At 37.8% G+C, this 25,891-nt stretch overlaps 1 protein-coding gene across 1 annotated transcript; it reads right to left on the bottom strand.

The window, feature by feature from the left end:
• Nucleotides 1-765: 765 nt before the first annotated feature.
• Nucleotides 766-17,854, bottom strand: ell2 (elongation factor for RNA polymerase II 2). Its single transcript, XM_048165596.1, has 12 exons — nucleotides 17,658-17,854; nucleotides 12,792-12,839; nucleotides 11,285-11,406; nucleotides 11,033-11,196; nucleotides 8,352-8,611; nucleotides 6,934-7,058; nucleotides 6,742-6,808; nucleotides 5,370-6,036; nucleotides 4,849-4,912; nucleotides 3,363-3,534; nucleotides 3,183-3,227; nucleotides 766-3,086 (listed from the first exon to the last, which is right to left on the bottom strand). The coding sequence occupies exons 1-12, from the start codon at nucleotides 17,787-17,789 to the stop codon at nucleotides 2,970-2,972; spliced, it is 1,983 nt and encodes a 660-aa protein (XP_048021553.1). The 5' UTR covers nucleotides 17,790-17,854; the 3' UTR covers nucleotides 766-2,969.
• Nucleotides 17,855-25,891: the final 8,037 nt, after the last annotated feature.

Here is a 25,891-nt window from a genome sequence, read left to right as displayed (position 1 = left end):
AAACCTTCATTTCTTTTCGACTGACGAAAGAAAGACATTAACATCTTGGATGACATGGGGGTGAGTAAATTTATCAGGAAAAGTGTATTTAAAAGTGGACTAATCCTTTAACCCTTTAACATGAGATTCATTTTGGTTGTGAATGACTAACAAATCGTTTGGGCGAACGATTCAATGGCTTCTTCCGAAAGAGTACTTTCCTACTATATAGTAGGCAAAAAACAGTATCTTGTATGGCTGAATTCACAGTACTCATAAAAGAGTAAGCAAAAGTAGGCTACCTGGGTTACCTACGAGGTTCTGGCCACGGCGAGGTTCTAAAGTGTGCATATGATGGACACTTGACTTTGCTATTCTATGGATGAATCCCAAATGGCTCCCTAAACACTCGAGCCTTCCTACGAGTCAAAGGGGGGCGCTTGTGAGCACCCTTTTGAAGCCTAAAATTCACAAATGGGACAACCCTACGGTCTTCGCCAAAATGGAAAAAATGTTAATTTTACACAAATTGAATAAAATGCAAAATATATATGAATATATCTAAACAACACTTCTATAATGAGGATAACAATTATCGTTGAACAATGCTGAGAAGAGTGACAGTGTTCAAGTTGTCCTGGTCCAGTTAGATGATTGCAAAACATACACATTTATCATCTTTTCATTTAAATCTGTTTCAACTGTACAAAAGCAATGCTGTAGAAATACACAGAATGATACTGCATTCACGGGAGGGAGGGGAAAAAAAAAAAACAAGGCTGCAGATACATTGTCAAGTTCACATTTTATTGAACTGATTTAATATATTTTTAGGTGGACAGGTCAGGAATTCTCTTACAGTCTGAAACAACCCCCATCCCACCTTTAAAACAAGAGATGACAGTGTTATGAGATTCTTGGCTTATTATCCAACATTAACATCTCTCATTAGTGGTGTCAGAGAAAACAGGTGTTGGTCAAACACACACACACACACACACACCAAATACTTCCCCACCCAACCCAAATTACAACGATACCAAGTTCTATGTGTAGATGCACATTCTCCGTTCCAAGCAACACTTCTTAGTGTCATCCCAAATCTTTAGGGTTCAGTGTGGAGGCTATTTGAATGCTGAGGAAATAAGCATCTGAGAAGTAAAGTGCTGCTAAATTTCTCTGTTAAATAGCCATGACTCGTATTTGGTTGTCATCAGACATTGCAATCAGTCTATAAACGGGGACTAAAATGAACAGAAGCTCACACGACAGAACATCTTGGTGAGTCCCTTAAAGAAGCAGATAAGATGCCATCTGCCGACCCAAATACTGAAAACCAACATTTGTCAATGGTTATTTTGAGAATGGCTCACTCAGGTTTTTAAATTTCAATTTACAACACTGGAAAATAATGGAATAAATGTGATTCTAAGACGAGAGAGATAATTTGTTTTCAGATCTCAAAACGACATCTTAAAATGTGCAAATACGATGCAGCAAGCCTCAAGAATCAACTAGCCAATCAGAATCCACCACGGAGCTATTTGATCCAGTGAGAATTTCCGTAATTGCAAGCAATGTTATTTTCAAGGCCGATTCACAAAGCTGCATTCTGAATATTTTCCCGAAACAAAGATCAAAGAAAATAAATATACGAGGACACTAAGTGTTCGACCACCATCTCCTTGAAGATACCAAAGTGTCGCTCAGAGAAACGCGTCTTATTCCAGACCATCAACATAGGATTGAAAGGTTTTTTCTTTCCTTTTTATTACTTTTTTTTTTTTTTTTTTGGCAAAACTTCCTACCACACAGGTTTTGTAAACATAACGTTTCCCTTAATCTTTAAGAAGTTTATCACCGTGAAATAAAGACTTTACTTTTTCATAAATTTGATCAGTATCTTTTTCAATACTCAATTCCAGCAATTCCTTTTAATTCAAAACAAAAAAACAAAAACAAATAATATATATTGCTATTCATATTTCATAAATAACTCTGCTCTGAGACTTGCAATAATTAATGAATACATTTGAAATGGATATACAGGTCTGCCTCTGCTCGATGCATTTCCTTTATAAATCAGTAGCACCTTTGCCTTCAAGATGGTTCGATCATTTTCTTAAACAGAGCAAGCCCAAATTAAGAACATGTAACATGAGCCAGGTTGATCCCGAAGGCTCTGGCTGATCAAAGAAAAATATTTATATAGCAGCTTTTTTTGGGGGATTTTTGTTTTCTGTTTTTTTTTTTCCTCTTTTAAGTCTATATCCAACCCTCCTCCCCGAGCCTCTCTCTTCCTGTAGTTTCTGACCTTCCCAAGAACGAACAAAAACACTGACAATTTACACTCGCCACTTTCTCGCTTTTCACTCACTCACACAAACAAACATCACTCACAACTTCCACGAATGTGCGGTGGACCTGCGACCAGGTCATAATAACTTCTCCCCACTGCCCCGGGTGCTTGCAAGTCTATATTAATACCTTAAGGCATCATTTGCACTGTGGGTGTGAATACTGATGCTGTTCAAAAAGAAAGAAAAAAAAAAAAAAAACAGGGCCACTGGGAGAAATGAAGTCTCGAGGCTCTTGGAAACACCCTCCTCTATGGCCATTTTTTCACATGTACTGGCTCAATCACCCCTGTGCAAAAGGCTTCAAGAAATATGCGCTGTAAGGCCCACGGTTTTGCATTGCGTAACTTTTCTTTTTGCATTCAAAAATGTTTAATTTTTTTTGTTGTCCTTTTTTTCTTTCAAAAAGTCCTTCAAAAATAAAGAGAATGAAGAATAAAAGGTATGGGAAAGGATGAACAAGTGAGAAAAGAAGAAAATGAGTGATGAAGAAGGCCAGGTATGGGAAACAGGCAAGTGGGGAATCTGTAAATAGAATAAATAAGGAGCTGTTTGATCCCCACACTCCCCTAAAGATGGTACTCCGGCTGAGCAGCGCACCGATTGGCTGAGGTGTTTGCTTGGTCCCGTGCCCTACAGCCAGGACTGCGCCCTCCGCTGGTCGAAGTCAGCGATGAGCCTTTTGATGTGGGCCAGTTTGTTGTGCAGGTACTCGCAGCGCTGTTTTTCTTCATAGTATTTTGGGCTGTGCTGTAAAACAAACTGTATCAACATGCTATTTTCATTTGACAGTATGATCGTTTACCGATGGACCCAGATGGGTTAGACATGCTCAGTTACACTTACTTGTTTAATTTTTTTGTATTCTTGCAGCACCTGTTCATGTACTTCCTGTTAGGAAGGGAAAAAACAGACACTTATTGCATGAAATACAAATAAAAATGAATACATAAATTATAGTGCTTTGTATAAAGAAAGTGTCGCACAGTAAGTACATAAAACAAAAATGAAGTCTTGTTCTTTTACCTGGTACTCTTTAGTTCCTGGTGCTAGCCGCCTACACTGGGCGTCCAGTTTTGTAAAACGGCGCGTAACGCTCTCAACACGGGCATGAAGGATACGATACTCATCATATTCTGCATTGAAGTCATCCTTATAGTGCTGCCTCTGATCCATAGATATCACTGCAGTGTACTTACTGCAATAAAACAAAAAGACAATCAGACTCTAGATGGGTCTTTCACTCATTTCTTATATATGGTTTGTCCATTCAAGAAAAAAATATTTAAGACAATTAAAGCAGCATCCGCTTTTCCTCAACCTTTTGCTAGAGTTACATTATATGATCACGCTATCATTCATTCAACTGCTATAAAACAATTAAAGCGCGATAAGATGCAAAATCTCCTGTCCATGTGACAGACACACATGACTCATGCGCACAGAAATTCGCTTCAGACAGCGTGCCGGCCACACTGAGCTCTCTTTCACGCTTGAACAGACAAAAACACACAAAACTATGCCAAAATGTTGAGTATCCTCATAAGCACAGTCTTAAATGAGTTAACTTAAGACTTAAATGACTGTGAAGAGCTGTGAGAACATCAGATGTGTGTCATATCTGTGTCATGTGTGTCAGATCTTAAAGTGACAGTAGCCTAATAAACTTGCTGCTGTGATGTCTGTCATTAATGTTAATCCAACAAGACAAAGAGAAAAATCACTCCCTGCTCTTAACTGAATTACTTTTATAGCTTTAATAAGGATTAATCCATATTTAATTTATAATTTATGCAGTGAAGACTGTATGAGCGTTTGAGAACTTTATTCAATTTCAGTTCAATTTCCTACCTGATGAAATATTTAAAATATACCGTCTTTGTTGTTTCTACATTAATTTGGATATTAAATTTGAAATTACTGTAATATAAAAATATATTAAAAATGTTAGGTGCAATTAATCATGATTAATTACAGAAATGTGTGATTAATTAGTTTTAATCGATTGACAGCACCCTCTGCGTAAAATTTTAATTGGATGCGTGTTTGTGTGTACACACACATACACACATCCTTGTTTATCCTATTTTGTGGGTTCCAAATGACCCCACTAAGATAGTAAGATGAGGAATTTACGACATTGTGTAAAGACAACATCTTAAAAATCATATATTAGAATGTTTGACAAAATCAAGTCACTATAGTAAATAACGTAATTTTAACGTTAACAATTTTATATATGTTAAAATTATGTTAGGTTCCTGTGACGGGTAGGTTTAGGTATAGTGTAGGGATGGAGGATAGTAAATTTATTCAACATTTAGTCTCATATAAAAGATTTTGTCCTTGTGGGGTAAAAATTAAAGGACCCCACTAAGTCAAAGATTCCATATCTTTCGTATATTGAACATAATACATACAAGTACACACACACACACATACATCCAATTAAAACTGAACACAGAGGCTTTATGCAGAAACATGCACTATAAAGCAGTCAAAGTTCACTCACACTATGTAATCAGGCTTTGTTGGGACTGGAAGTTCAGTGCTGTTGACAGGCTTGTCTTTGCCAGCTGTAAAGAGACACACCAATCATGTACAAACATGGAAAGCTGCCATTTTACAACAACACGTAACACATGATCTTTGGGTCTTTAGGAACAGAATAACGATGTTGTGAACTAAAGTTCATGGTTCAAAGGCAAATGTAGCAAAGTTATCCTGACAATAAGCTTAACAAATGTTTAATTCACAACTGCTGGCATGCTGCTAATAAATTTTGGATCTTTTCTTTGAAATTTTTGGCTGTTCTACTTAGTGGTATGGTTTACAAATCCTCAGTAAACAAACTGGTAGCAAATTAGCTGCATCAGGTAAAGCGCTGTTGCAATTTGATGCAATGATTTATTAATTCAATAACTCAGTCAACCAATGATAGGTTGTTATTAAAATGAAATCATCATTAATCAATGGTAATGCCACAAAATGCATATGGAGGATGGCAAATGCTACACGAAGTGCAAAACAAACCTTCTTTGTCTGATTCGTGGCTGATGTTTACAGGAATGTGTTTATGTTCCGCCTCATTCCGGTGTTTCTTTCTAGGCTGTGCTTCCTTGTCGCAGTGATCCTCCTTGCGATGCGCTCTATCCCTCTTCCGGTCCTTATCTTTATCCATCTCTCGCTCTCCTTCTCGCTTCCTCTCTTTATCTTTGTGCTTCTTGGACTTCTTGGGCTTTTTGCTGCCATTGCCGTCACGGCTGGCCGTAGGAGACGCGGCAGAGGAAACGTGGTGGCCACTGCTGGTGGTAGTGGTGGAGGTGATGGTGGTTGTCGAGACAGTACAGGTGGAGAAGGATGAGGGGGAAGTCGTGGAAACTGGCTGGCTGGGTGGGCTAGGCGTGTGGCTGCGGGGCGCGTAGCTCTCCGAGGAGTTCCCACATATAGAGCTCTGGTCCAGGGGCAGATCCTGTGACCCCCGACCCTCCGGCGTGCTGGGGGAATTTGAACTAGAGCCTGTGACAGGGGGAGGGCGAAAAGAGGGTCCAGGGCAGGCGGCCGTGGGTGCGTTTTTTTTGTCCTCTGCTTCCGAAGGATGACGACCAGATGAGGAGGAAGGTCCTCGGTTACTGAGGTGGGAGATTCGGGGCTTCTTAGGCATCAGAGGGTCGATGAAGTCTATCTCAGGTTGGCGTTTCTGAAAAGCAAGGAAGAAAACATGATTCTTGTGTCTGCAAATTCATGGATGTGCAAATCGTGACTATTTTTGTATGATATATGCTCTGCTGATCCTGCAGCCAATGAGTTTGCTTGCTCGCTCAACATTTAAATAGTCTGGTTCAGTGTTTGCTATCGGAGATCCTCTGAAACCCTTCACCTCCCCCAGCTCCACCTGCCTAGAACTGATACAGTATTTATGCATGTCTATTCATGCAGCAGCAGTATATCTTACATGCTCAAAGCAGCGTGTATCTATTAGCAGTAGCAGATCCATACTTGTTCTGCAGCTGCAACAGCATATAAAAATCATCATGTTTCTGTAATGGATTTCTGGATATTATGGATTTCTGTTAATCCACACCAGTATGTGTAAGATAGTTAGTCACAGTAGTGCTTCTAATGCTAAAATATAATTATTGTTGGCATTTAATGGATTCAAAGATAGATCACACAAACGTTTCACCAAAAGTAAGTCTTTGGGAACAACTAGAGACTATTTGGACGTCAATAACAACAGAGACTGTGGAAAAGTACACAAACAATGGCAGCAAGAACACAAGCAGTCATCAAGTTATCTAAAATAAAATAAAAAATATCTTTTTTGGTTATTATGTGTGAATAAAGACTATTTAGTCGTTTCAGTTTATTTGATTAATAAATGACAATAAAATATGTGTCGTACCAGTGGGGATGTTGGCTCTTTGGTTGGACTGCTGGATGAGACAGACTCTGAATTCAAGCCCAATTTCCTGTTGGAGGATAAAAAAAAAGTTACTAATTCAGCTTTGCCAAATACTCTTGGGATCTCAAAAATGATTCATGTAAAATTAAAGAGTCATTCTTCTTTTAATTGCATGTGACAAGTGAATCTTACCGTGCCAGGATCCTGTCAACCTGAACCCGTTCATCCTCCGTATAGCCCGGCCAGTCCCTCTGGACCTCACGAAAGATAAAGTCCTTCAGCGAATACGAGTTATCCTTGGGGTTTAGATTGGCCACCTATAGAAATGGAAAATATTGCATTGATTGCTCTTGATTCTTTGATTAAAATACAGGACATAGAATGTTTTATTAAAAGGACCACTTTTAATATTTTTAAATGAATAAAAATAGAAAAATAGGTTATAAGTTTAATTTAATTTAATTAGTGGTGCTTGCCAAGGCAAGCTTGGATTTTGAACAAACATTGAATAAAGTATTAATCTAGCTCATCTTGAACTGTAACAATCTAGTAAAATTCTCATTTAATGTTCAATTTAAATGACCAAAACCATTTTAACTACTATGTATTTGTTCATCTTATTTTATTTTTAGCAACTAAACTACTAATACACGTTTGATAGGAAGGAGAATTAACACAATCAATACTTACACAATGAAATATCGTGTACATTGTGTACTCTTTAAGTCGGCATACTTAAGAGCAACAGATACACAAACACTATAAATAGTAATGCAAATGGACAGTTAGGCAAAGCGATATAGTGTTACTTCTTACGTTACAACTCGGCGCGGGGACCGTTTCAGATTCTCAGTCCTTCCTTCATTTCCAAAGAAGGAGAGAAGCTTGTTTCATACTTCCCTTTTCAAAGCTTGAATAAATTCCTTCTATACTTGATAGAAAAGGTTGTGAACCATGATATTTCTCCTTTGAAACTAGTGGGGAGAACCGAAATTGCTACTTCTACCCCTTTTGATGACAAAAGCCATTCAAATATGACTACAGTCAACAACATGACCAAGATCAACTGAAATGAACTACACCGATCTCTTCAGCATGTGAGCTGTTTGAGCGAGAATGCATGTGCATAATTACACTAATAAGGTTAATTTATGGTTGACTAATTTGCCACGTGCTATACATTAAGCTATGGTGAATGCAAGTCTTTGTGTTTGGGCTATTAAATGGTGACTTGCATTATGGGACACCGTGCTTCTGCAAAAGTGCTGCGAGTCTGTAGCCCATTAGTTTGCAGCATCAAATCACAGCTATCTATGCTTCAAGTCTCTGTCCGGAAATAATATGCATGATTATGACACTCCTCAAGTTGCATTCAGAGAACTTACACAGCATTGCACAGCATAAAAATTTTATTTTAAACTGTAATAATATTTCACAGTATTACCGTTTTACTATATTTTGATCATATAAATGCAGCCTTGGTGAGCATAAAAGACATCATTCAAAAACATATTTTAGGATTTTATAAGTTTTGGTTTTTTTTTTTTATGTCAAAGGAAAGTGGAAGTGAATTGATGAATTGGTGAATAACATTATGCCTGGTGTCTCACCTGATGTAGTGTAGTACCCAAAGAGTTGCGGTCTTTCTGGCTGACGCCGTCTCTTTGCAGTCTGCCGAGCACCTCTAGCTTCTTGTAGGAGCGCAGGGCAAGGAGGTGAATGACGCGGTCCCGGTACGGGCGCTGCGATACGGGGTTGTTGGTAAGGCACTTGCGGATGGTGTTGGCTGGGTTGAGGGGAGTGGTATGCTTCCTCTCTGGAACCGGGTCAGGGGCTGAGGGGGCCGGTTTTCGGTGCTGGATTTTTTTGTCTATGCAAAACATTCACAAAGAGATGGCCAATAAGAGTAGTAATTAAAACAGTGACATATCCAAGTAAATAGCTTAAATACTTTCACGGAATTCCTTATGATAAATTATACGTGGTGGTGGACCATGTACTCGAGGGCTAATTCGCACACTATCCCATTCAATACAGAGTGCAAGAGTAGGATTAGTGCTAAACCAAGTGTCTAGATGGGGAAAACAGTCAAAAGTCTCAAAAGAGAACCAAGGATTACAAGACCGAAATTGCACATTTAATTTTAATCGTGCAACATTAATCTTGCAAAATTCATTTTAATGAATTATATCTCGAGTTTTTTCAAACTATTTGAAAATAGTCTGAAAAGAAGAGGATAAGGAAGAGTAGTTGTAATAAAGTGTTGTTACCATGCCACGCCAGACTGCTTCAAACACAAGGGTCAATTCAACGCTGGATTTGCACAAAAGATGAACATGACGGCACATGCTAGTCGATGAGTTGAATCAACTCCACAGAAACTACATAAATTTACCCACTAACCATTCAGAAACGTCCAGATGCATTCTAAAAGTTGTAATTTCTTCGAGTCTCTCCATCAGTGTCTGACTCCGGTTTCAACAATGTAAGGATTGTCACCGTTACTGACAATCATCATTTTGCAACCGAATTGCAAGCTGTTAAAGCTCCACAGCAGCCCGTTTGTATTTAAAAGGACAAAAAAAAAAAAAAAAAAATGGTGTGGTTTTGCTCACACCCAAATAGGGGCAAATTTGACAAGCTATAATAAATGATCTGTGGGGTATCTTGAGCTGAAACTTCACAGACACATTCTGGAGACACCAGAGACTTGTATTACATCTTGTAAAAGGGACACTATAGGTCCCCTTTAAAGTTAGGATCTATACTCAAAAGTACTCAAACAATACTGAAGTACCTACATTGCCTAAGAAAAGTTTCCTCAATTTTGAAATTGAGATTAAGGGTAGTGGCTCCTTAACCATCCTACTGTCTTCTTATACAGACACTCCCTCGGTTTGCCCGAACATGTGCCGATGACTGAACGACATCTAGACGCGAACTTTCACTGTCTCACCTCCTGCCAGTCAGGTGAAACTCTTGCGTCAATGGATAATAAGCTTTGGCCATCACACATGTATCTACATACAGCAGACTGGGAGGAATCAAGGAAGGGAAGATCTTTTTAACTTATGATAATATGGAAAATCTGCACAATTTCGAACTGTTGCTTGTGTCTCTCAGGTTAACCACACAAACAAGAGTATGACTAGGCTTCCTGAGCACCAGCTGCTACAAAGCCTTCCTTTTCTCGCACTTCCTTTTGACGTTTAAAATGCAAACGCACCCGATCACTCCTCCCCTGCGGCTCAGTGCCAAGGGAGGGGAGTGAAACTGACTTTTCCAGTTTTGCAGCAGAAGCCAGCTGTGGTCCGGAGATCGGGGGCTCCCAGAGGGGAGTGACAGCTGAACAGGTGCTGAGACAGGTTTTGTCTGGAAGGGGTGAAACGTAATGAGCTGCATTTGAGTGTTAGTTAAAGACACTCTAAAAACCCTCAAGGGTTCACCTTTTTTCCTAAATGATGATATCTTTTTTTGAAACATGAGATAAAACGGGTCTCTAGAGTTGTGGCAATGTCTTCCCCCTGCAGCTTTTAAAATGCAAAAAACACTGCTTTCATTTAACAACCTAAGCAGGTGTCTTTGCAGGTGACAATAGCTATATAAGATTTGAACGATTCAGTCTGTCACTTTCCACTTTGCAATAAACACTGGGACACGCTGGTAATCTTGGAGACATAGGTGCACCACGACTTAGCCACGTCAGATAAATAGGATGAACTTTTACTTGCTTTTTCTCTTGACCCTAATCCATACATCACTAACTGTAAAGCTCCCAATTGGTTTAACGCACACGGTTACGTGACCAGGGACAACTGAACTGGCCGAGTGTTACAGGTCTGTGAGAAAAATGAGGAGATCTGCATGATGGGAGATCACAAAATTACATGTTTATTAATCTATTTCAATCGGACAATGAGCAAGTTTATATAACGTATTACACACACATCTAAAATGGAAACGAAAACATAAACCGAAAAGAAAACCACATCCTGTGTAGATAATCATCAGGTGTGCAGAAAGATTCTTTGAAACAGAAACATCTCGATTGAAACTATAGCCAGAATTTAAATGGAAATGCTTGAAATGCTAATTTAAACTGGACAGACATCTAAAAAAAAAATCCAGTGAGAAAATCCTTTATGGGCTTTTCACAAGCTCGATTGTTAACCTAGGGTCATTTTTAACTTTGGATTAATGTAATACTGGGTACTCCCCTTATCTAAGTGACCAGAATGTGTTTGTGTGTGCATGTTACAGGAGATATGAATGCATTGGATGAATATCAAACCTCTGAATGGTCCTCCAGGTTTGATGAATTTGGTGCTGTTCTTGCCTTTATCCTCCTCTGCTTTGGTCACACGTACTTTGGTCACCTGGTAGGAGTCATTGGTGGCACATACTGTGATTTTGTCTTGAATCGTTCCCTGGGAGGACAGATGGGGGGCTCCAGAGCTAATAAGCACAAAAGAGTGGTTAAAAATAAGAAACAACAGCAAAATGAGAAGTAGTTTTTGACACTAGAAATTCACTCTGCCCTTACCTAGATATGTACTGGTGGATACACTCAAAGCTTCCTTGAGGATTGTCTTTGCCGAAGTTGGACAGATAAAAGTCAAAGTTATGAGATCCATCGGAAGCATCTGTCGTTGGGATTTTAATGCGCTGAAGGGGTGGAGATAAAACCAAGTTTAATTACTTGAGTGCTAATATGGGTAATCATCCAAAAAAATACTAATACTAGCTTGTCAAAACACAAGTGAGCTACCTAAACAGTAATTTAAGGCATCATAGTTTCAAAAAGCAGCAATTATGCTGCCTTATACCTAGTTTTGGACAAATTTTAAGGTAGCATTGCATATATCCTTCATCAAGTAGGCAATCCCACAATGCCAATATGGCAGATGGAGTTGAGAGAAATTACAGTTATAAATTCACTCAATACCAATAACTATTGACAAAAATAGTCATGCCTAATTACTAAACACCAGTATTGTTTATGTAATCTAAAACTATTAAAAACAGTTTTCATTAACATGAAAAAGCTGAAATAAAATATAAATAATAGATTTAAAAAAACATAAGATTAAGTTAAACAAATTAGAACTGTTTCTGGCAACTAACTGATATAAGTTTAAGTTGATGTACTAAAATTACTAAAACTAAAATTAAAATAGAAATATTGAACAAAACAAAAACTAATAAAACTGACAAAAGCACACAATCACCATAAAATTATTAAAACGTAAACTAAAATGAAAATATAAAAATAAAAGTGAACTCAATATATAGTAGTCAACATTTGAAGTGGATCAAAAAAGTTCAAAGTTGTCCCAAGAACCAAGTTGTTCTAAGAAGAATTTTAGGACAACTTTGATGAAAGGTTTTGATCCACTTCAAATGTTGACTACTGTATTAACAAATACTACAACACTTCTAATCACCTACTTGTAATTTCATATATTTATTTGTGTTTTTAGAGTTATTAGAATAGCAACATGCTAATGCCAAACTACTGGAATCAACGGTTAACATTAGTCAAGTCTTCTGTGCAGTACTCATGAAGAGCACCATTTGTGATGTGCTTGACTGACAGTTAAAAGTACTGCCGCCCATGTAGACCGTTATAAATTATTCACCTATGAGGATCCATCACTGTTGATGTATGTTGCCTAAGAAGATAGCTACCTAGATAGCAAGGCAGTTTTGGAACAGACTCATTCAGAACAGCCAGATTGCAGCACAGACACTAGTTAAGTAGACTATGTATTTAGAGAGAGTATTCATGAGCGCAAAACCGGAATCGTACTCGCCAACCCAGTATTTATAGTCACACAGCGTCTGAAGTAAACTACAGCATGGTGCGCAGGGTCAGAGGTTAAACAATAAAACCACAGAAGGCTGAGGGCTCTCTATTAAGACACCAGGTCCACAATTTCAGGGTGCCTTGATGAGTAACTCCCAACCTTCAGCCAGTGATGATACTCATTAAGATGCTGTAAAACTCCTATCAACATGTCTATTCCACAAGCAATGAAAAGTCAACTTACCCCTTGAAGACCCTGAAAACGTATCGTCGCCTGTGAGGATGGTGCATTCTGGAAAAGATTCACAAAAAAATTCATAAATTAAACCTGCCCCTGACAGAACACGTACATCTCAGAGATGTCTATTTGATGTGCGTGTTTACATCTGGAAGATGTATTTTTTTAGAGTGTTTGCTCATCTGCAAAACGTTTCTAGGACGTTTCCTGTCAGACGCTAAATAGACATTTAGAAAATGTTTTTAAGATGTTTATGATTTAGAATGTATGTAAAACTGACATTTCTCAGATGTTTGTACACAGCAGATGCTTTCCAGATGAAGCACTCTATGTCTTGCAGATGTATGTGTGCTATCTGGAGCCACTTAAAACTGATTTAATCCACCCAAACATTAAATATAGGTAACCAAATGGTTATTTTGCTAATTTAAAGGGGTCATGAACTGCATAATGTTTCCTGGGGTGCGCTTATAATGCAAGTATGCTTTTTACATCAAAAAATGTAATAATTTAAAAATAAAAGGCATTTTTACTACCCTGATTTTAGCCCTCTTATTTAAACGCTCTGTTTTAAGGGGCGTGTCTGCTGTGAGACTTCAGTGTAAACGCCCACTGCTGTGATTGGCTAACATCTTTCCATTTGAAATAGCAAAGTATTACTCTCTTTTTAGCACGTTTTTACTATTACAGCTCTCAAAGTTAACTAATCGCGAAAAGTGCTGCATTACATTTAGATCTATGGCATTATATTTAGATTGTGGCATGAAAGGTTGCAGTGATGAACACTGTAGCTGATCACAGACATGTTGTTGAGCGCATGAAAGCAGTGATTTCGTCATTGCAACTCAATTTCTGCACACTAACGAATGCTTTCGTTGTAACTAACACTGCAAATGCGATAAAACTAAGAGATTCATTGAATAAAACGAGTTTTAGCGCATGTCCAGAACTCAGTCATTGATAAACTCGCACTGTTTGATTGACAGCTCGAGCGACTGCAAAGGGAGCGTTCTTTGATCGCTTTCTTTATATAATTTAGATCAGCTTAAATAACAGATTATTTTCATCCTACTACTGAAGTTGACCGTTTAGTCACTGGTTTGATTTACTGACACATAGACAAAGAACATCTGACTTTACATGAATCATTACATATCAGATCAGGCACTAGAATTAACAGTTACTTACATGTTGTTGCATTACTGTCAAGTCCATATTGTAAAAGTCTGTTTGCAAAGCCTGCGATTGATTTACCAAAGAATCTACAGTGAAATACCAAATACTAATAAATAAAGCTCAACTGATATATTCACATTGTTGAAAATAAATAACCATATTCCTAGCATAAGGATCCTTTGAAAGGGAATGTTATTTTTGTCCTGTTGTTTCGCTATTCTCTTCTCCTCATCTCACTTCTGTTCTGCGGAGGTGGCGTTTCACCGTCATAGGCACATTCCAGGATCAGTCTGGGCCTGGTATCAATAAAAGCTTTTATTGGACTAACAAGGAAGTTTTCAGTTCTGAAACTTACAGGATATTCTTATAGTATGATGACCTCTTATGTATCAAAAGCTCAAGGAAAAGTTGATTTCTCAATTCATGACCCCTTTATATTAAGAAAAACTATGAAAAAACAATGAGATTAGTGCAACTATAAAGCAACTTCTGCATGCATAGAATACCAGCAAGACCTACTACTTCTCTCAAAATACCATATCCCTCAATGCAACGCACTCGACTTGAACTTCCATTTCTACTGGAACTGGCGTGATTTTTTTTTCAAGTCTCATGTTTAGAGTACATTCTGTGCAGAATTCATTTCATTGTTAAAGGAACAGATGCACATACATAAACCAAACCCTTCACTTCCCTGCAACCATACACCTTTAGTTATATTCAAATACTGCCCAAAGCCTCCTCCATCTGCAAAGGCTTGTTTAAGCAGATAAGTTTCACAAGCCCCCACCCCCTCCAAGCACACTTGCACACAGACTTGATCAGATCACATTACACAGGAGTAAGAAGAAGCACGATTAAGCTTTCTGATGATCTGGAAGCCTAAACCACTGGTTCTCAACTCTTAAAAATGGGTTGCACATCTGTGTGGAGTCTAATGCTAAATGCAAATAATAAAACACCACTTTCCATATAATCGTGCATAATTAAGATAGTAAAATTCAGCCTTGACATACATTTGCATATTTTTGGGCAATGCAGTTCAGTGTAATTTTAATACATTTTAAAATCTGATTTGAACAACTTCTTGGTTCTTCGTTGATGTCCAACACAAATTATGCAGCAAAAGCAGCCACCAATAACCACAAGTGACAGAAACAGGAATTGTAATTAAAACAGCTTCCTTAGTAAATCAAACATTAAAAATAAACACAGACGCACTTTTGCAACTTAAGACCTATTATCAACATTTAGTGCCATGCAAGAGATAAGGCACGGCTCCAGGATCATCGCTGAGGTTCACACATTCCCTGTCTTTGCCCTGACTGTCTTGTCCCATTGCCGAGAGATGAATAATGATTAACCACAAGCTCAGCTGAAAACGGTAGCTGGAAGACAAACAGATCTGGAACATGACAACAAGACACTGTTCTGGTCAGTGAAATCAAGCTAGCTGGAGACACTTAAAGTACATTATGCATTCTGTCTATTTTGCAGTATTATGCTAAAGCTAGAGAAGGTATGGTACGGATGAAGTAAGTAATCCCTTAACTACTATCCGATTAATATAGGAGGATGCTAAGCCTTGCAGGATATGATCACTACATTCTTTACACTAACATGACACTTAATACACAACACGATTGTTACGTAACCTTCGGCAGCCTTTGAATATTTTGCCGTAACATTTTCTCAATCACATGTTAGATATCGTCAACTGAACGGCATGTGATTTGCTCGAAAAACTAAAACTATTAAAAAGCATTTTTGTTAACTGAAATAAAGTTATATGCTGAATATACAAAAATTAAATTTAGGACAGTTAAATGAATATAGAAAGATTTCCTTGGCAACTAACTGAAATAAAAATATTTAACAAAAAATAATGTTTTGACAAAACCACATAAAATTACTTAAACTAAAATTAAAATAACAGCAAAATATGAATAAATACTATAATAGTGCAAGATAAAAATCAACAGAATGGCACGTTTCGCTTAAGACTTGGCCTTACCGATGGTGTGTTGTAACATTTTGAGCGTCAACCAAACTGCAAGTCCTAATCAACAAAGGCAAACAGTGCCAGTCTAAAGCAGCCAGGAACTTGATGGATTACTAAGCTAAATTTAGTCCCAAACAGGCTTCAAGGTTCAACTTAACTCTTTTGAGAGAAATTCCAAACAAAATTGGTTGACTTTAAATTTAGGTGGCCCGGTTCAGATGCAATGGGTTAATGTCCAAATTATCCAAATCTTGAGCCTAAATGTTTAGCTGCATTTGGCCTTTCAGGATTCGAATGAACCATCTCTATGAACCCGGTGCAGAGTTTTTTTTCCCTTCTTTTTTACAACGGGCCAGCTGTAGCTTTAAGTCAAACACTGCCTCGTAAGCACTTTGAGCAGCGTAGAGCTTTAAAAAAAAATCCAGACAATGCAGCTCTTCACTGAAGCTGCCTGATTTCTCCTAGTAAGCCAATAGAAACTCTTTCAGGCTTTTGAAATGATAGAAATGCCCAGAAGGTCTTTTTTTGTTTTATCAATTTCCTTATCTTAGTGACATTCATAACAGATTTACACATCTAACTCACCCATAGCACTACTCTCTTAAATGACCCAAATGGGAATAATTATACACATCATTTGTGGTCAGGACTAGTTTAGAAAGTTTATCAAAATTACATGGAAGGAAGATGATTTGTCCTATTAAAATGTTTAAGCCAAAGTAATGGGTTTCCCCACTTAGTCACATGCCACACATCAAAAGCAAAAAAAAACTCCTTTCTTAACAAGAATTAATTATTCACTGTGTTTTTTAAAGATAAATATGTTTGCCTAGGACATAACAAACAACGTTTATGGTATAAAACGACACAGTTTATCTTAATAAATCATTAAACTCCTCAGGTGTGTATAAGTCTTCTAAGCTAACTAGCTAGCTCAGCAACCATATTTAGACGTTAATTAAACAAACTTAGATGTTATTTGGTCTTATTGTGATTCTAAACCATGTTTATTTGGACTAAGAGTCATGACTATAAAAACAAATAACAAAAATATCGCCACATTTATGAACTTAATCATTGTTGGAGGACTGCCAGCTAGTAACATTAGCCGTGCTATCAGCTAGCTCACCAAACTTTAATTTTCGTCAAACCCAAACACTTTTTCGTATGTAACACGAAATATCTACTTTAAAGAGAATGTAAACTAACTAAAGTGATCAAAATGTCGAAATGACAGACAGCTGAATCGACGTTATTCGTTCGTAGATAAAAGTTTTAACTATCCGTTAGCATTGTAGCTCATATTTCGAGGATAAAACACAATAAAACATACAACCTACACAACAATATAGCTTTAATCAAGTTAATATAAGCTTTATCAATCACTCAGACTTCATAAAAGGTATGAAAAGTCATTAAATGTGATTTTAGTGCTCAAATTACATGCAGAGAGTTCAATGGTGTGTTGGCATAATGTTCACCCCGTAGAGTCTTTTTTTTCTTTATTAAAAACATTTTCCAATCAATTCTTCAAGGACATCAACCAACTGAAAACATGTATCAACTTTTAGGAGATGTTGCATTGTTTAGAGAGGAATAAAACAATTATTTGACACATCGAAAGCCTTTTTTTGGGCGAGCAAGCTCTGGCTTTTCATTTCTCTCCATAAAGCTGTAAGTTTTCCAGCACTCACCTTACAGTTTTGGTAGTTTTCTAGCGCTTTAAAGGCTGATTCTGTCAGTTTGACATGTAAAACTGATATTCTGTCGCTCTTGCGGCCACAATTGAGTCCATATGTGCCATCCTCGCAGAGAGCTGCCATCATCTTCACCAGCCCTCCACCATAGTCGCTGTGACATACGTGCAAACTCTCTCTCTCTCTCTCTCTCTCTCTCTCTCTCTCTCTCTCTCTCTCTCTCTCTCTCTCTCTAATGCGGACAGAGGGAGGGACCTTAGCAAAAGTAAGTTCCTTTCTGCTCAGTTGGGTCTTTTCTCTCTGTATTATTTATGTTAGAGGGGTTTTCTTGCTATTTTTTCTCTCTATGCTTCTTCTGTTCTGCAAGTAGTATGATGATGATCAGATTTATGTTGGTTATTTCCTCTAAGCTTTTTATTTGATAAAGAAAAAATTTGTTAAAATTTTTGAGTTGAATTATTGGTCATTAACCAAGCCCAGTTAGCTGATTGGTAGTTAACCTTGTGTCAGTTTCAAAATCAGGCTTGTCAATTAATAATCAATGTTTTTATTAAGCATTTGTTCAGTATATTACATTTATTATGTGTTATATAATATTTGGTAATAATTGTCATTTAATTCAGTAGTTTTTGCATTTTATTAAATTGTATTATGTATTGTGTACATGTGTGTATGACAAATCTTGCATACATTTATGCTTATTTCCTCTATGCTTGTTATTTTATAAATACAAAAATATTAAAAAATATATATAAACCATATCTTGAAATGGCCTAATTATTTATAGACCAATTAATCTGTTGATATTTGGCCATTTTGAGATTAATAACAGGTCGATATCCATGATTTACAGTAGTGGTAGTATACCATTGCTGAAATCTGAACCGCATACTAGCATACTACTCTATTTCCGCCATAGAAAGATATGGTAAGCGTAGTATGAGTAATATATTAGTATTAGAATTAGTATTTCAAAATCAGCCTTGGCAAGTATTAATTAACATTTTATGTTTTCAGATTTTTTTGTAGTGAATTTAAGTCTTATAATAAATATTCTATAATAAATGTTCATTTAACTACAGCGTTTTTTTTTTTTGTTTTTTTTTAAATAATAATTTACTATCATTAAATTGTATTATGCAGTTTATATTGTGCTTTCTAGATATCACACTGAACCTTGAAGGGAGTTCACCCAAAAATAAAAATAAAAATTTTGTCATTACTTATTCACCCTTGTGTTGTTCCAAACAGTTTATTTCTTCTGCTAGAGATATTTTGAAGAATGTTGGTACACTGTAAAAAAAAAAAAAAAAAAAAAAAATGTGTTGTTTCAACTTAAAGTAAGTGTTCACGCTGCCTTAAATTTTTAAGTTTAGTCAACTTGAAATGTGAAGTTGTACTAAGTGACAACTTGGATATTTGAGTTGACTAAACTTAAAATTTTAGGGCTGCATGAACACTTTTTTAAGTTGAAACAACACTTTTTTTTGTGTGTGTGTGTGTGTGTGTGTGTGTGTGTGTACCCAGACAGTTGACGGCACCCATTGACTTCCATAGCAGGACAAAAATCCTATGGAAGTCAATAGGTGCTGTCAACTGTCTAGTTACTATATCCCTTTAAAGAAAGCTTCTTTTTTTCCCTTTATAATTATAATGAAGTTTACAGTCTGGATGGATTTGCTTGCTTCTTCTTCTGCACCCTTCCTATAATTTAAAGGATTATTAAACACAAAAACAAATTACAGTAATTAATAATATCCAGTATTGGTCAAAAGGAGTGTTTTCTCCACCGTTGCTAAGATTGGAGTCAGATTTTATTTGCCAGCCGTCATACTTACCGCTCCCTGTGTTTACCACTGTATTCCTGAAAACACTGCTATATGTCAACCAAGTATTTGGCTGGTTGGGTCCAGCCTGCAAGTGTGTTATTGCACATGTCTCAGTGTTTGTAAGTAGTACTAGACAGTCATCGGTCAATTGCATTAGGGTCATCATGAGTCATAGCTGGTCCATGGTTGCATCACTCATACAGTAATCTGCAGGAACAAGTTGAACAAGAAATAAAAGTTTCCAGAAATGATCGCTAGACTTGGTATTTTTACATGTAGGTGTGACATACTATTGCATTATTCATAATTCAACAAACCAAGTCTAAACAAGTATGAACTAAGTCTGAAACTATAGATCACCTAGACTGGATTCAGCCAAAGTGTCAGCTGAGAAGGTCAACCGCTTATTCGTTAGCTTGGCTCATTGTAAAACTTGTTTGGCAGCTTCTGGCTATATTCCCCCAGCATGCACACCTGCTGTGTCTTAGAGTCACACTCTGGGACGGAGTGATTATGCAGAGTGTTTTGGGGTGGTGCAGTAGTTTTAGGCTGGGTGCAGGGAAGCCACTGTGAATCCTTGAGATTAGGCCTGCATAAAAAAAAAGCCTACCACACCCTTGATTAAAAACTAGTTTAGTGTTTAAAAGCAGCCCTGCAATGCATGCTGGTCCAGAATGCTACACAGACAAAGTAATGGGATTATATAAGATGTGTTTGTAAAGGGAACAGTCTTAAAGTGATTTTTAGCTGAACAGCTTGAGTATTAATTAAGTGGGTGTTAATTAGTTTCTCATCATGCTAATGCATCAGCGCCACAATGGCTGAGGAGCGGAAACATTCAGGCACATTAAAGTCACCGCATCTGATAACATTTTCTCTGATTTTCATGGCATTGCTGACACATTGTCATGGTTGAATCCTGCATGACTGGACTGCTTTTTCAACCTCATTCCGCTCTGGAACACTGAATACAGAACAGGCAGGATTGAAGCAATTAACTTGGTCACCTCTGATTAATGAGAGAAACTATGACTCAAGCATGAAAGACTCAACAATCATATCATTTTTGTCTATTTTTATTTCATAAACTTTAAAAGAAACAACATTGATTCTTAAATTAAACAACTAAAAACTCCATTAAGCTTTGTAAGTGTAAACATAACATATCGTCCTCAAGGAAGTCTTTGTCTTTGGTTGTGTTTATCAACACATATTTAACATTGTTCAAATGGGTGTGAGTCTGTGTTTGTGTGTGCAATCATCTCAACACTTTCAGCTAACTTCAGCTGCCTGCATTAGATTGCAGTTAGATTGTGGATCTTTTGGCCTTAGTACTTCATGTGGGACTGAGACACATGTCTGTGTCCACAAGCAATGTGAGAGAAACCCACCTGGACGGGGTTGAAAAGGGTAGGAAAAATGGATAAACATAGCACAAGATAATGCCAATGCTGTTGTGAAGGAAAGAAAACAAACAGCATCAATATTCTAAGAAACAAAAGGATGAAATAAATGAATGTTCTAGGTTAAATAAAAGCAAAACTCTATTGTTTTAAAAGCATATTATGCATTAGCATGAAACTCATTTCATGAGTTTCACTACAGCAAAGGAAGTGCATTACTTAGAGCAAACTCCACCCATAGGAAACACATCAGTAACACATGAAGTTCATTCTTTTAGAAAAGTAGTTCCAACTCACATGGACCATCTCATATTTTTTTTTTTTTTACAAAATAATCCATTTAGTATATGCAACCTGGCATCAGTCTGCAAAATGTCAAAGAATTTGATTGGACAAATGACATCCAGCTCCACCTCTCTGGATCTAATGGGTGGAAGGGTTGAGTTATGAGTAGGGTTAGGGTGTGGTTTGACCTTCTAGTTCCACCCATTACGCTCAAATTACATCCAGAGAGGGGGAGCTGGACTTCACGCTCCACCCATGGCTCTGCAGTGAGCAGCCTCTCCTCTGGCTTGGATGCAATGACCAGAACTGAGGTAAAACTCAAACAGGTAGGTTTATTTGAAGATATGTCAGGAACACAATATGAACAGGTAAGAGATGAGATCGTTAGCAGATGATGCTGGTATTGCTGACTTTGCGTCTTTGTACAGTTGTAGCTAACAAGGCAGGAACATAAAGTAGGTAAGTAACAAGGTAGAAGTAGTCTGTAGCGTCAGATGAGCACTGCGTTCCATTCGGAAGGGCTCATCCCTATGCCCTAATCCCTTCAAAGGGTTTACCCTCTGGAGTGAGAGCTTCGAAGGGATGAATGGTGTAGGGGTTAAAAAAAAAACCTCTTCTTTTGGAATGCACTTCTGCGTCATCTTAACGAGACAATCAAGGATTTTGTTAACCCCCCAAAAACACGTATTTTGTTTAACGTTAGATTATTTATTTATTTACGTTAAATATAATGTATATTGTGTCTATGTATTTGAAATATTTGAATGGAAAGGTAGCTGTTAAGTATTTTTGTTTTTGTTTTGTTTGACAATATCATTTTGACCATAATTATGTACCAAATCTAACTTGTATAAATATTACAGTAGTATAGAAAAAAACTATACAAACTCCGAGCCCCCTGTACCCATTCTGTGACGTCAAACAACTTCCCTGTGCAAAGGATCATGGGGGCCCAAAGTGTCCATCAGTTGTACCCTTCGAAATCCTTCATTCCGAAGGGCCCTTTGAAGTGGCCATTTTTGAGCACTTCGGTTTGGAACGACCCTTCAATATGGCGGCCATGATTATTTTCACTCCAAAGTGCCCTTCGGAGGGCGATATATCATGTTTGGAACGCACTGTATATAGTGCTGGTGATGAGGACTAGATGAGTTCCAGGTGTGCGTGGTTTGGTGCCAGAGAGGATGATGGGAAATGTAGTCTGTGACATTAACGCAAACAGAAAGTGTTTTTTCCTCCCTTTTAAAAGCTGATAAGCCAATTTATTTTGCTATCCTAGCTGTTCATGATATGGTAGTTGTATTTTCCTAGCCAACAGAAAAATGCTGCAAGAACGTTTTGCTAATGTTCCCATTAAGTTATAAAAACATTATTTCTGAATAATCTCTGAACATTCCAGATGTCCAGTTTTTTAAATGTTTAAAAAAAATCTTATGCTAATGTGTATGTTAAATGTGCAATGTGTACATTTTAGCGGCATCTGGTGATGAGGTCGCGGAACTTCAACCAACGGTGCTCACCCCTCACTTTTGAAGCAAAATAGATAAGCTACGGTGGCTGTCTGGCCGACACAAGTCAAAGATGTCGTCGTCTGAGACAGCAGAGAGTACATTAGCCAGTCAAACGATGAGGTTTCTTCTTACTTCTAACAAAGAACAGTCTCTGCTTCTAATAAACTAGATGACTTATACTACTTCTTCTTCTTCTTTGTGCATATACAACGTAGTGACAATGCAAGCTGCCTTTAAAAACACCAACGATTTAGAAGAACAACATAGAAAGTAAACGCGCTCTGTAGAGCAGTTTGTCCATTTAGGGTTGCTGTAGAAACATGTCACAAGGGGACACACGTTGTATGTTAATAGAAATGGCTCATTCTAAGGTAATAAAAACATAATGGTTCATTATGTAAGGTCTTTATGGACCATTGAAAACATAGTTATGTATATTATATTGCATTTCTGTCAATAGATCCTCACAAATTTTACACACTGAACCTTTAAGGGAAAATTCCATCTTATAATTTTGCAAACATTATGGGAATGATACTTTTGAATGTTCTCTAAACATTCTAAAGCTAATAGTAATATTTAAAAAATGTTAGACAAATGTCAAATGTCCAAAAACAAATTCCATGAATGTGCTACATTTTGAGAACATTATTAAAGTCCAGATAACTTTAAACTAACCTTCTGTTAAGATTATGGAAGAATGTTTGTTTATAAATAGAACTTTGCCAGAACATTAGCGAAAGTTCTAAGAATGTTCCCTATTAGCTGGGTTGTTATTTTAATCTAGCTGTGACCAATTTTTTTTTTTTTTTAAACAAACGAGTTGAGAACCACTGCTCTTATGGTTGAAAGCCTAAAACCGTGGTCACACTAGGGCGTGTCTGTGGCGGCCTGACAAAGTTCGATGTTTCGCCATGAAATAGGAAGTTGTTGTAACTCTGGCAAACAATGTTGGATCTGCCCCAAACTTCACATGTTTTATTAGAGTCCTGACCTGAAGACATCTTCATTACAATATGCAGTTACAGTTATAGCGCCACCTGCGGGACACAGGAAATGACATGTTTTACACTCTGATTAACTCCTTATAGAGATTTAACCAGATCAACATCATATGTTATCAGTCTAATCTTAAGACCTTAGCGATGATAAATATCAAAGATCTTGAGTTTTCGTTGAAGGGCGTGTCTGTGGCGGACTGACAAAGTCTGATGTTTCGACATGAAAGAGGAAGCTGTTGTAACTCAGGCATACAATGTCCGATCTGCCCCAAACTTCACATGTGTGATAAGAGTCCTGGCCTAAAGACATCTACAGTGGGTACGGAAAGTATTCAGACCCCCTTAAATTTTTCACTCTTTGTTACATTGCAGCCATTTGCTAAAATCATTTAAGTTCATTTTTTTCCTCATTAATGTACACACAGCACCCCATATTGACAGAAAAACACAGAATTGTTGACATTTTTGCAGATTTATTAAAAAAGAAAAACTGAAATATCACATGGTCCTAAACATTCAGACCCTTTGCTGTGACACTGATATATTTAACTCAGGTGCTGTCCATTTCTTCTGATCATCCTTGAGATGGTTCTACACCTTCATTTGAGTCCAGCTGTGTTTGATTATACTGATTGGACTTGATTAGGAAAGCCACACACCTGTCTATATAAGACCTTACAGCTCACAGTGCATGTCAGAGCAAATGAGAATCATGAGGTCAAAGGAACTGCATAAAGAGCTCAGAGACAGAATTGTGGCAAGGCACAGATCTGGCCATGGTTACAAAAACATTTCTGCTGCACTTAAGGTTCCTAAGAGCACAGTGGCCTCCATAATCCTTAAACGGAAGAAGTTTGGGACGACCAGAACTCTTCCTAGAGCTGGCCGTCCGGCCAAACTGAGCTATCGGGGGAGAAGAGCCTTGGTGAGAGAGGTAAAGAAGAACCCAAAGATCACTGTGGCTGAGCTCCAGAGATGCAGTCGGGAGATGGGAGAAAGTTGTAGAAAGTCAATCATCACTGCAGCCCTCCACCAGTCGGGGCTTTATGGCAGAGTGGACCGACAGAAGCCTCTCTTCAGTGCAAGACACATGAAAGCCCGCATGGAGTTTGCTAAAAAACACCTGAAGGACTCCAAGATGGTGAAAAATAAGATTCTCTGGTCTGATGAGACCAAGATAGAACTTTTTGGCCTTAATTCTAAGCGGTATGTGTGGAGAAAACCAGGCACTGCTCATCACCTGTCCAATACAGTCCCAACAGTGAAGCATGGTGGTGGCAGCATCATGCTGTGGGGGTGTTTTTCAGCTGCAGGGACAGGACGACTGGTTGCAATTGAGGGAAAGATGAATGCGGCCAAGTACAGGGATATCCTGGACGAAAACCTTCTCCAGAGTGCTCAGGACCTCAGACTGGGCCGAAGGTTTACCTTTCAACAAGACAATGACCCTAAGCACACAGCTAAAATAACGAAGGAGTGGCTTCACAACAACTCCGTGACTGTTCTTGAATGACCCAGCCAGAGCCCTGACTTAAACCCAATTGAGCATCTCTGGAGAGACCTAAAAATGGCTGTCCACCAACGTTTACCATCCAACCTGACAGAACTGGAGAGGATCTGCAAGGAGGAATGGCAGAGGATCCCCAAATCCAGGTGTAAAAAACTTGTTGCATCTTTCCCAAAAATACTCATGGCTGTATTAGATCAAAAGGGTGCTTCTACTAAATACTGAGCAAAGGGTCTGAATACTTAGGATCATGTGATATTTCAGTTTTTCTTTTTTAATAAATCTGTAAAAATGTCAACAATTCTGTGTTTTTTTGCCAATATGGGTGCTGTGCAAATGGCTGCAATATAACAAAGAGTGAAAAATTTCTTAAAAATTTAAGGGGGTCTGAATACTTTCCGTACCCACTGTAAATGACAATATTCAGTTAGTCATAGTGCCACCTTCTGGCAACAGGAAATGGCATGCTTTACACTGTAATTCACTACCAGAAACACATTTCAATTTGCCACGTAGTACCAAACATGCTAGAAACACGTTAAATCATGTAACACTTGGCTAAGTGCTAATGTATGCGATTAACACCATGAAACAGGAAGTTGTTGTAACTCAGGCATACAATGTCTGATCTGCTCCAAACTTCACGTTTGATAATATTTCTGGCCTGAACACATCTATATCGCAATATTCTGTTA

The sequence above is a fragment of the Megalobrama amblycephala genome, linkage group LG18 (assembly GCF_018812025.1).
Source record: "Megalobrama amblycephala isolate DHTTF-2021 linkage group LG18, ASM1881202v1, whole genome shotgun sequence".
NCBI classification, from domain to species: Eukaryota; Metazoa; Chordata; class Actinopteri; order Cypriniformes; family Xenocyprididae; genus Megalobrama; species Megalobrama amblycephala.
This window is presented reverse-complemented; position numbering and strand designations above follow the sequence as displayed.

Coding starts and splice junctions, on each gene's coding strand:
- ell2 (XM_048165596.1), bottom strand. CDS start 17,789: ATGATGGCAGCTCTCTGCGAGGATGGCACATATGGACTCAATTGTGGC. Junction 7,059..8,351: donor TGGGTACTACACTACATCAG/GTGAGACACCAG, acceptor CCATTTCTATAG/GTGGCCAATCTAAACCCCAA. Junction 6,037..6,741: donor AAGAGCCAACATCCCCACTG/GTACGACACATA, acceptor CTTGCTTTTCAG/AAACGCCAACCTGAGATAGA.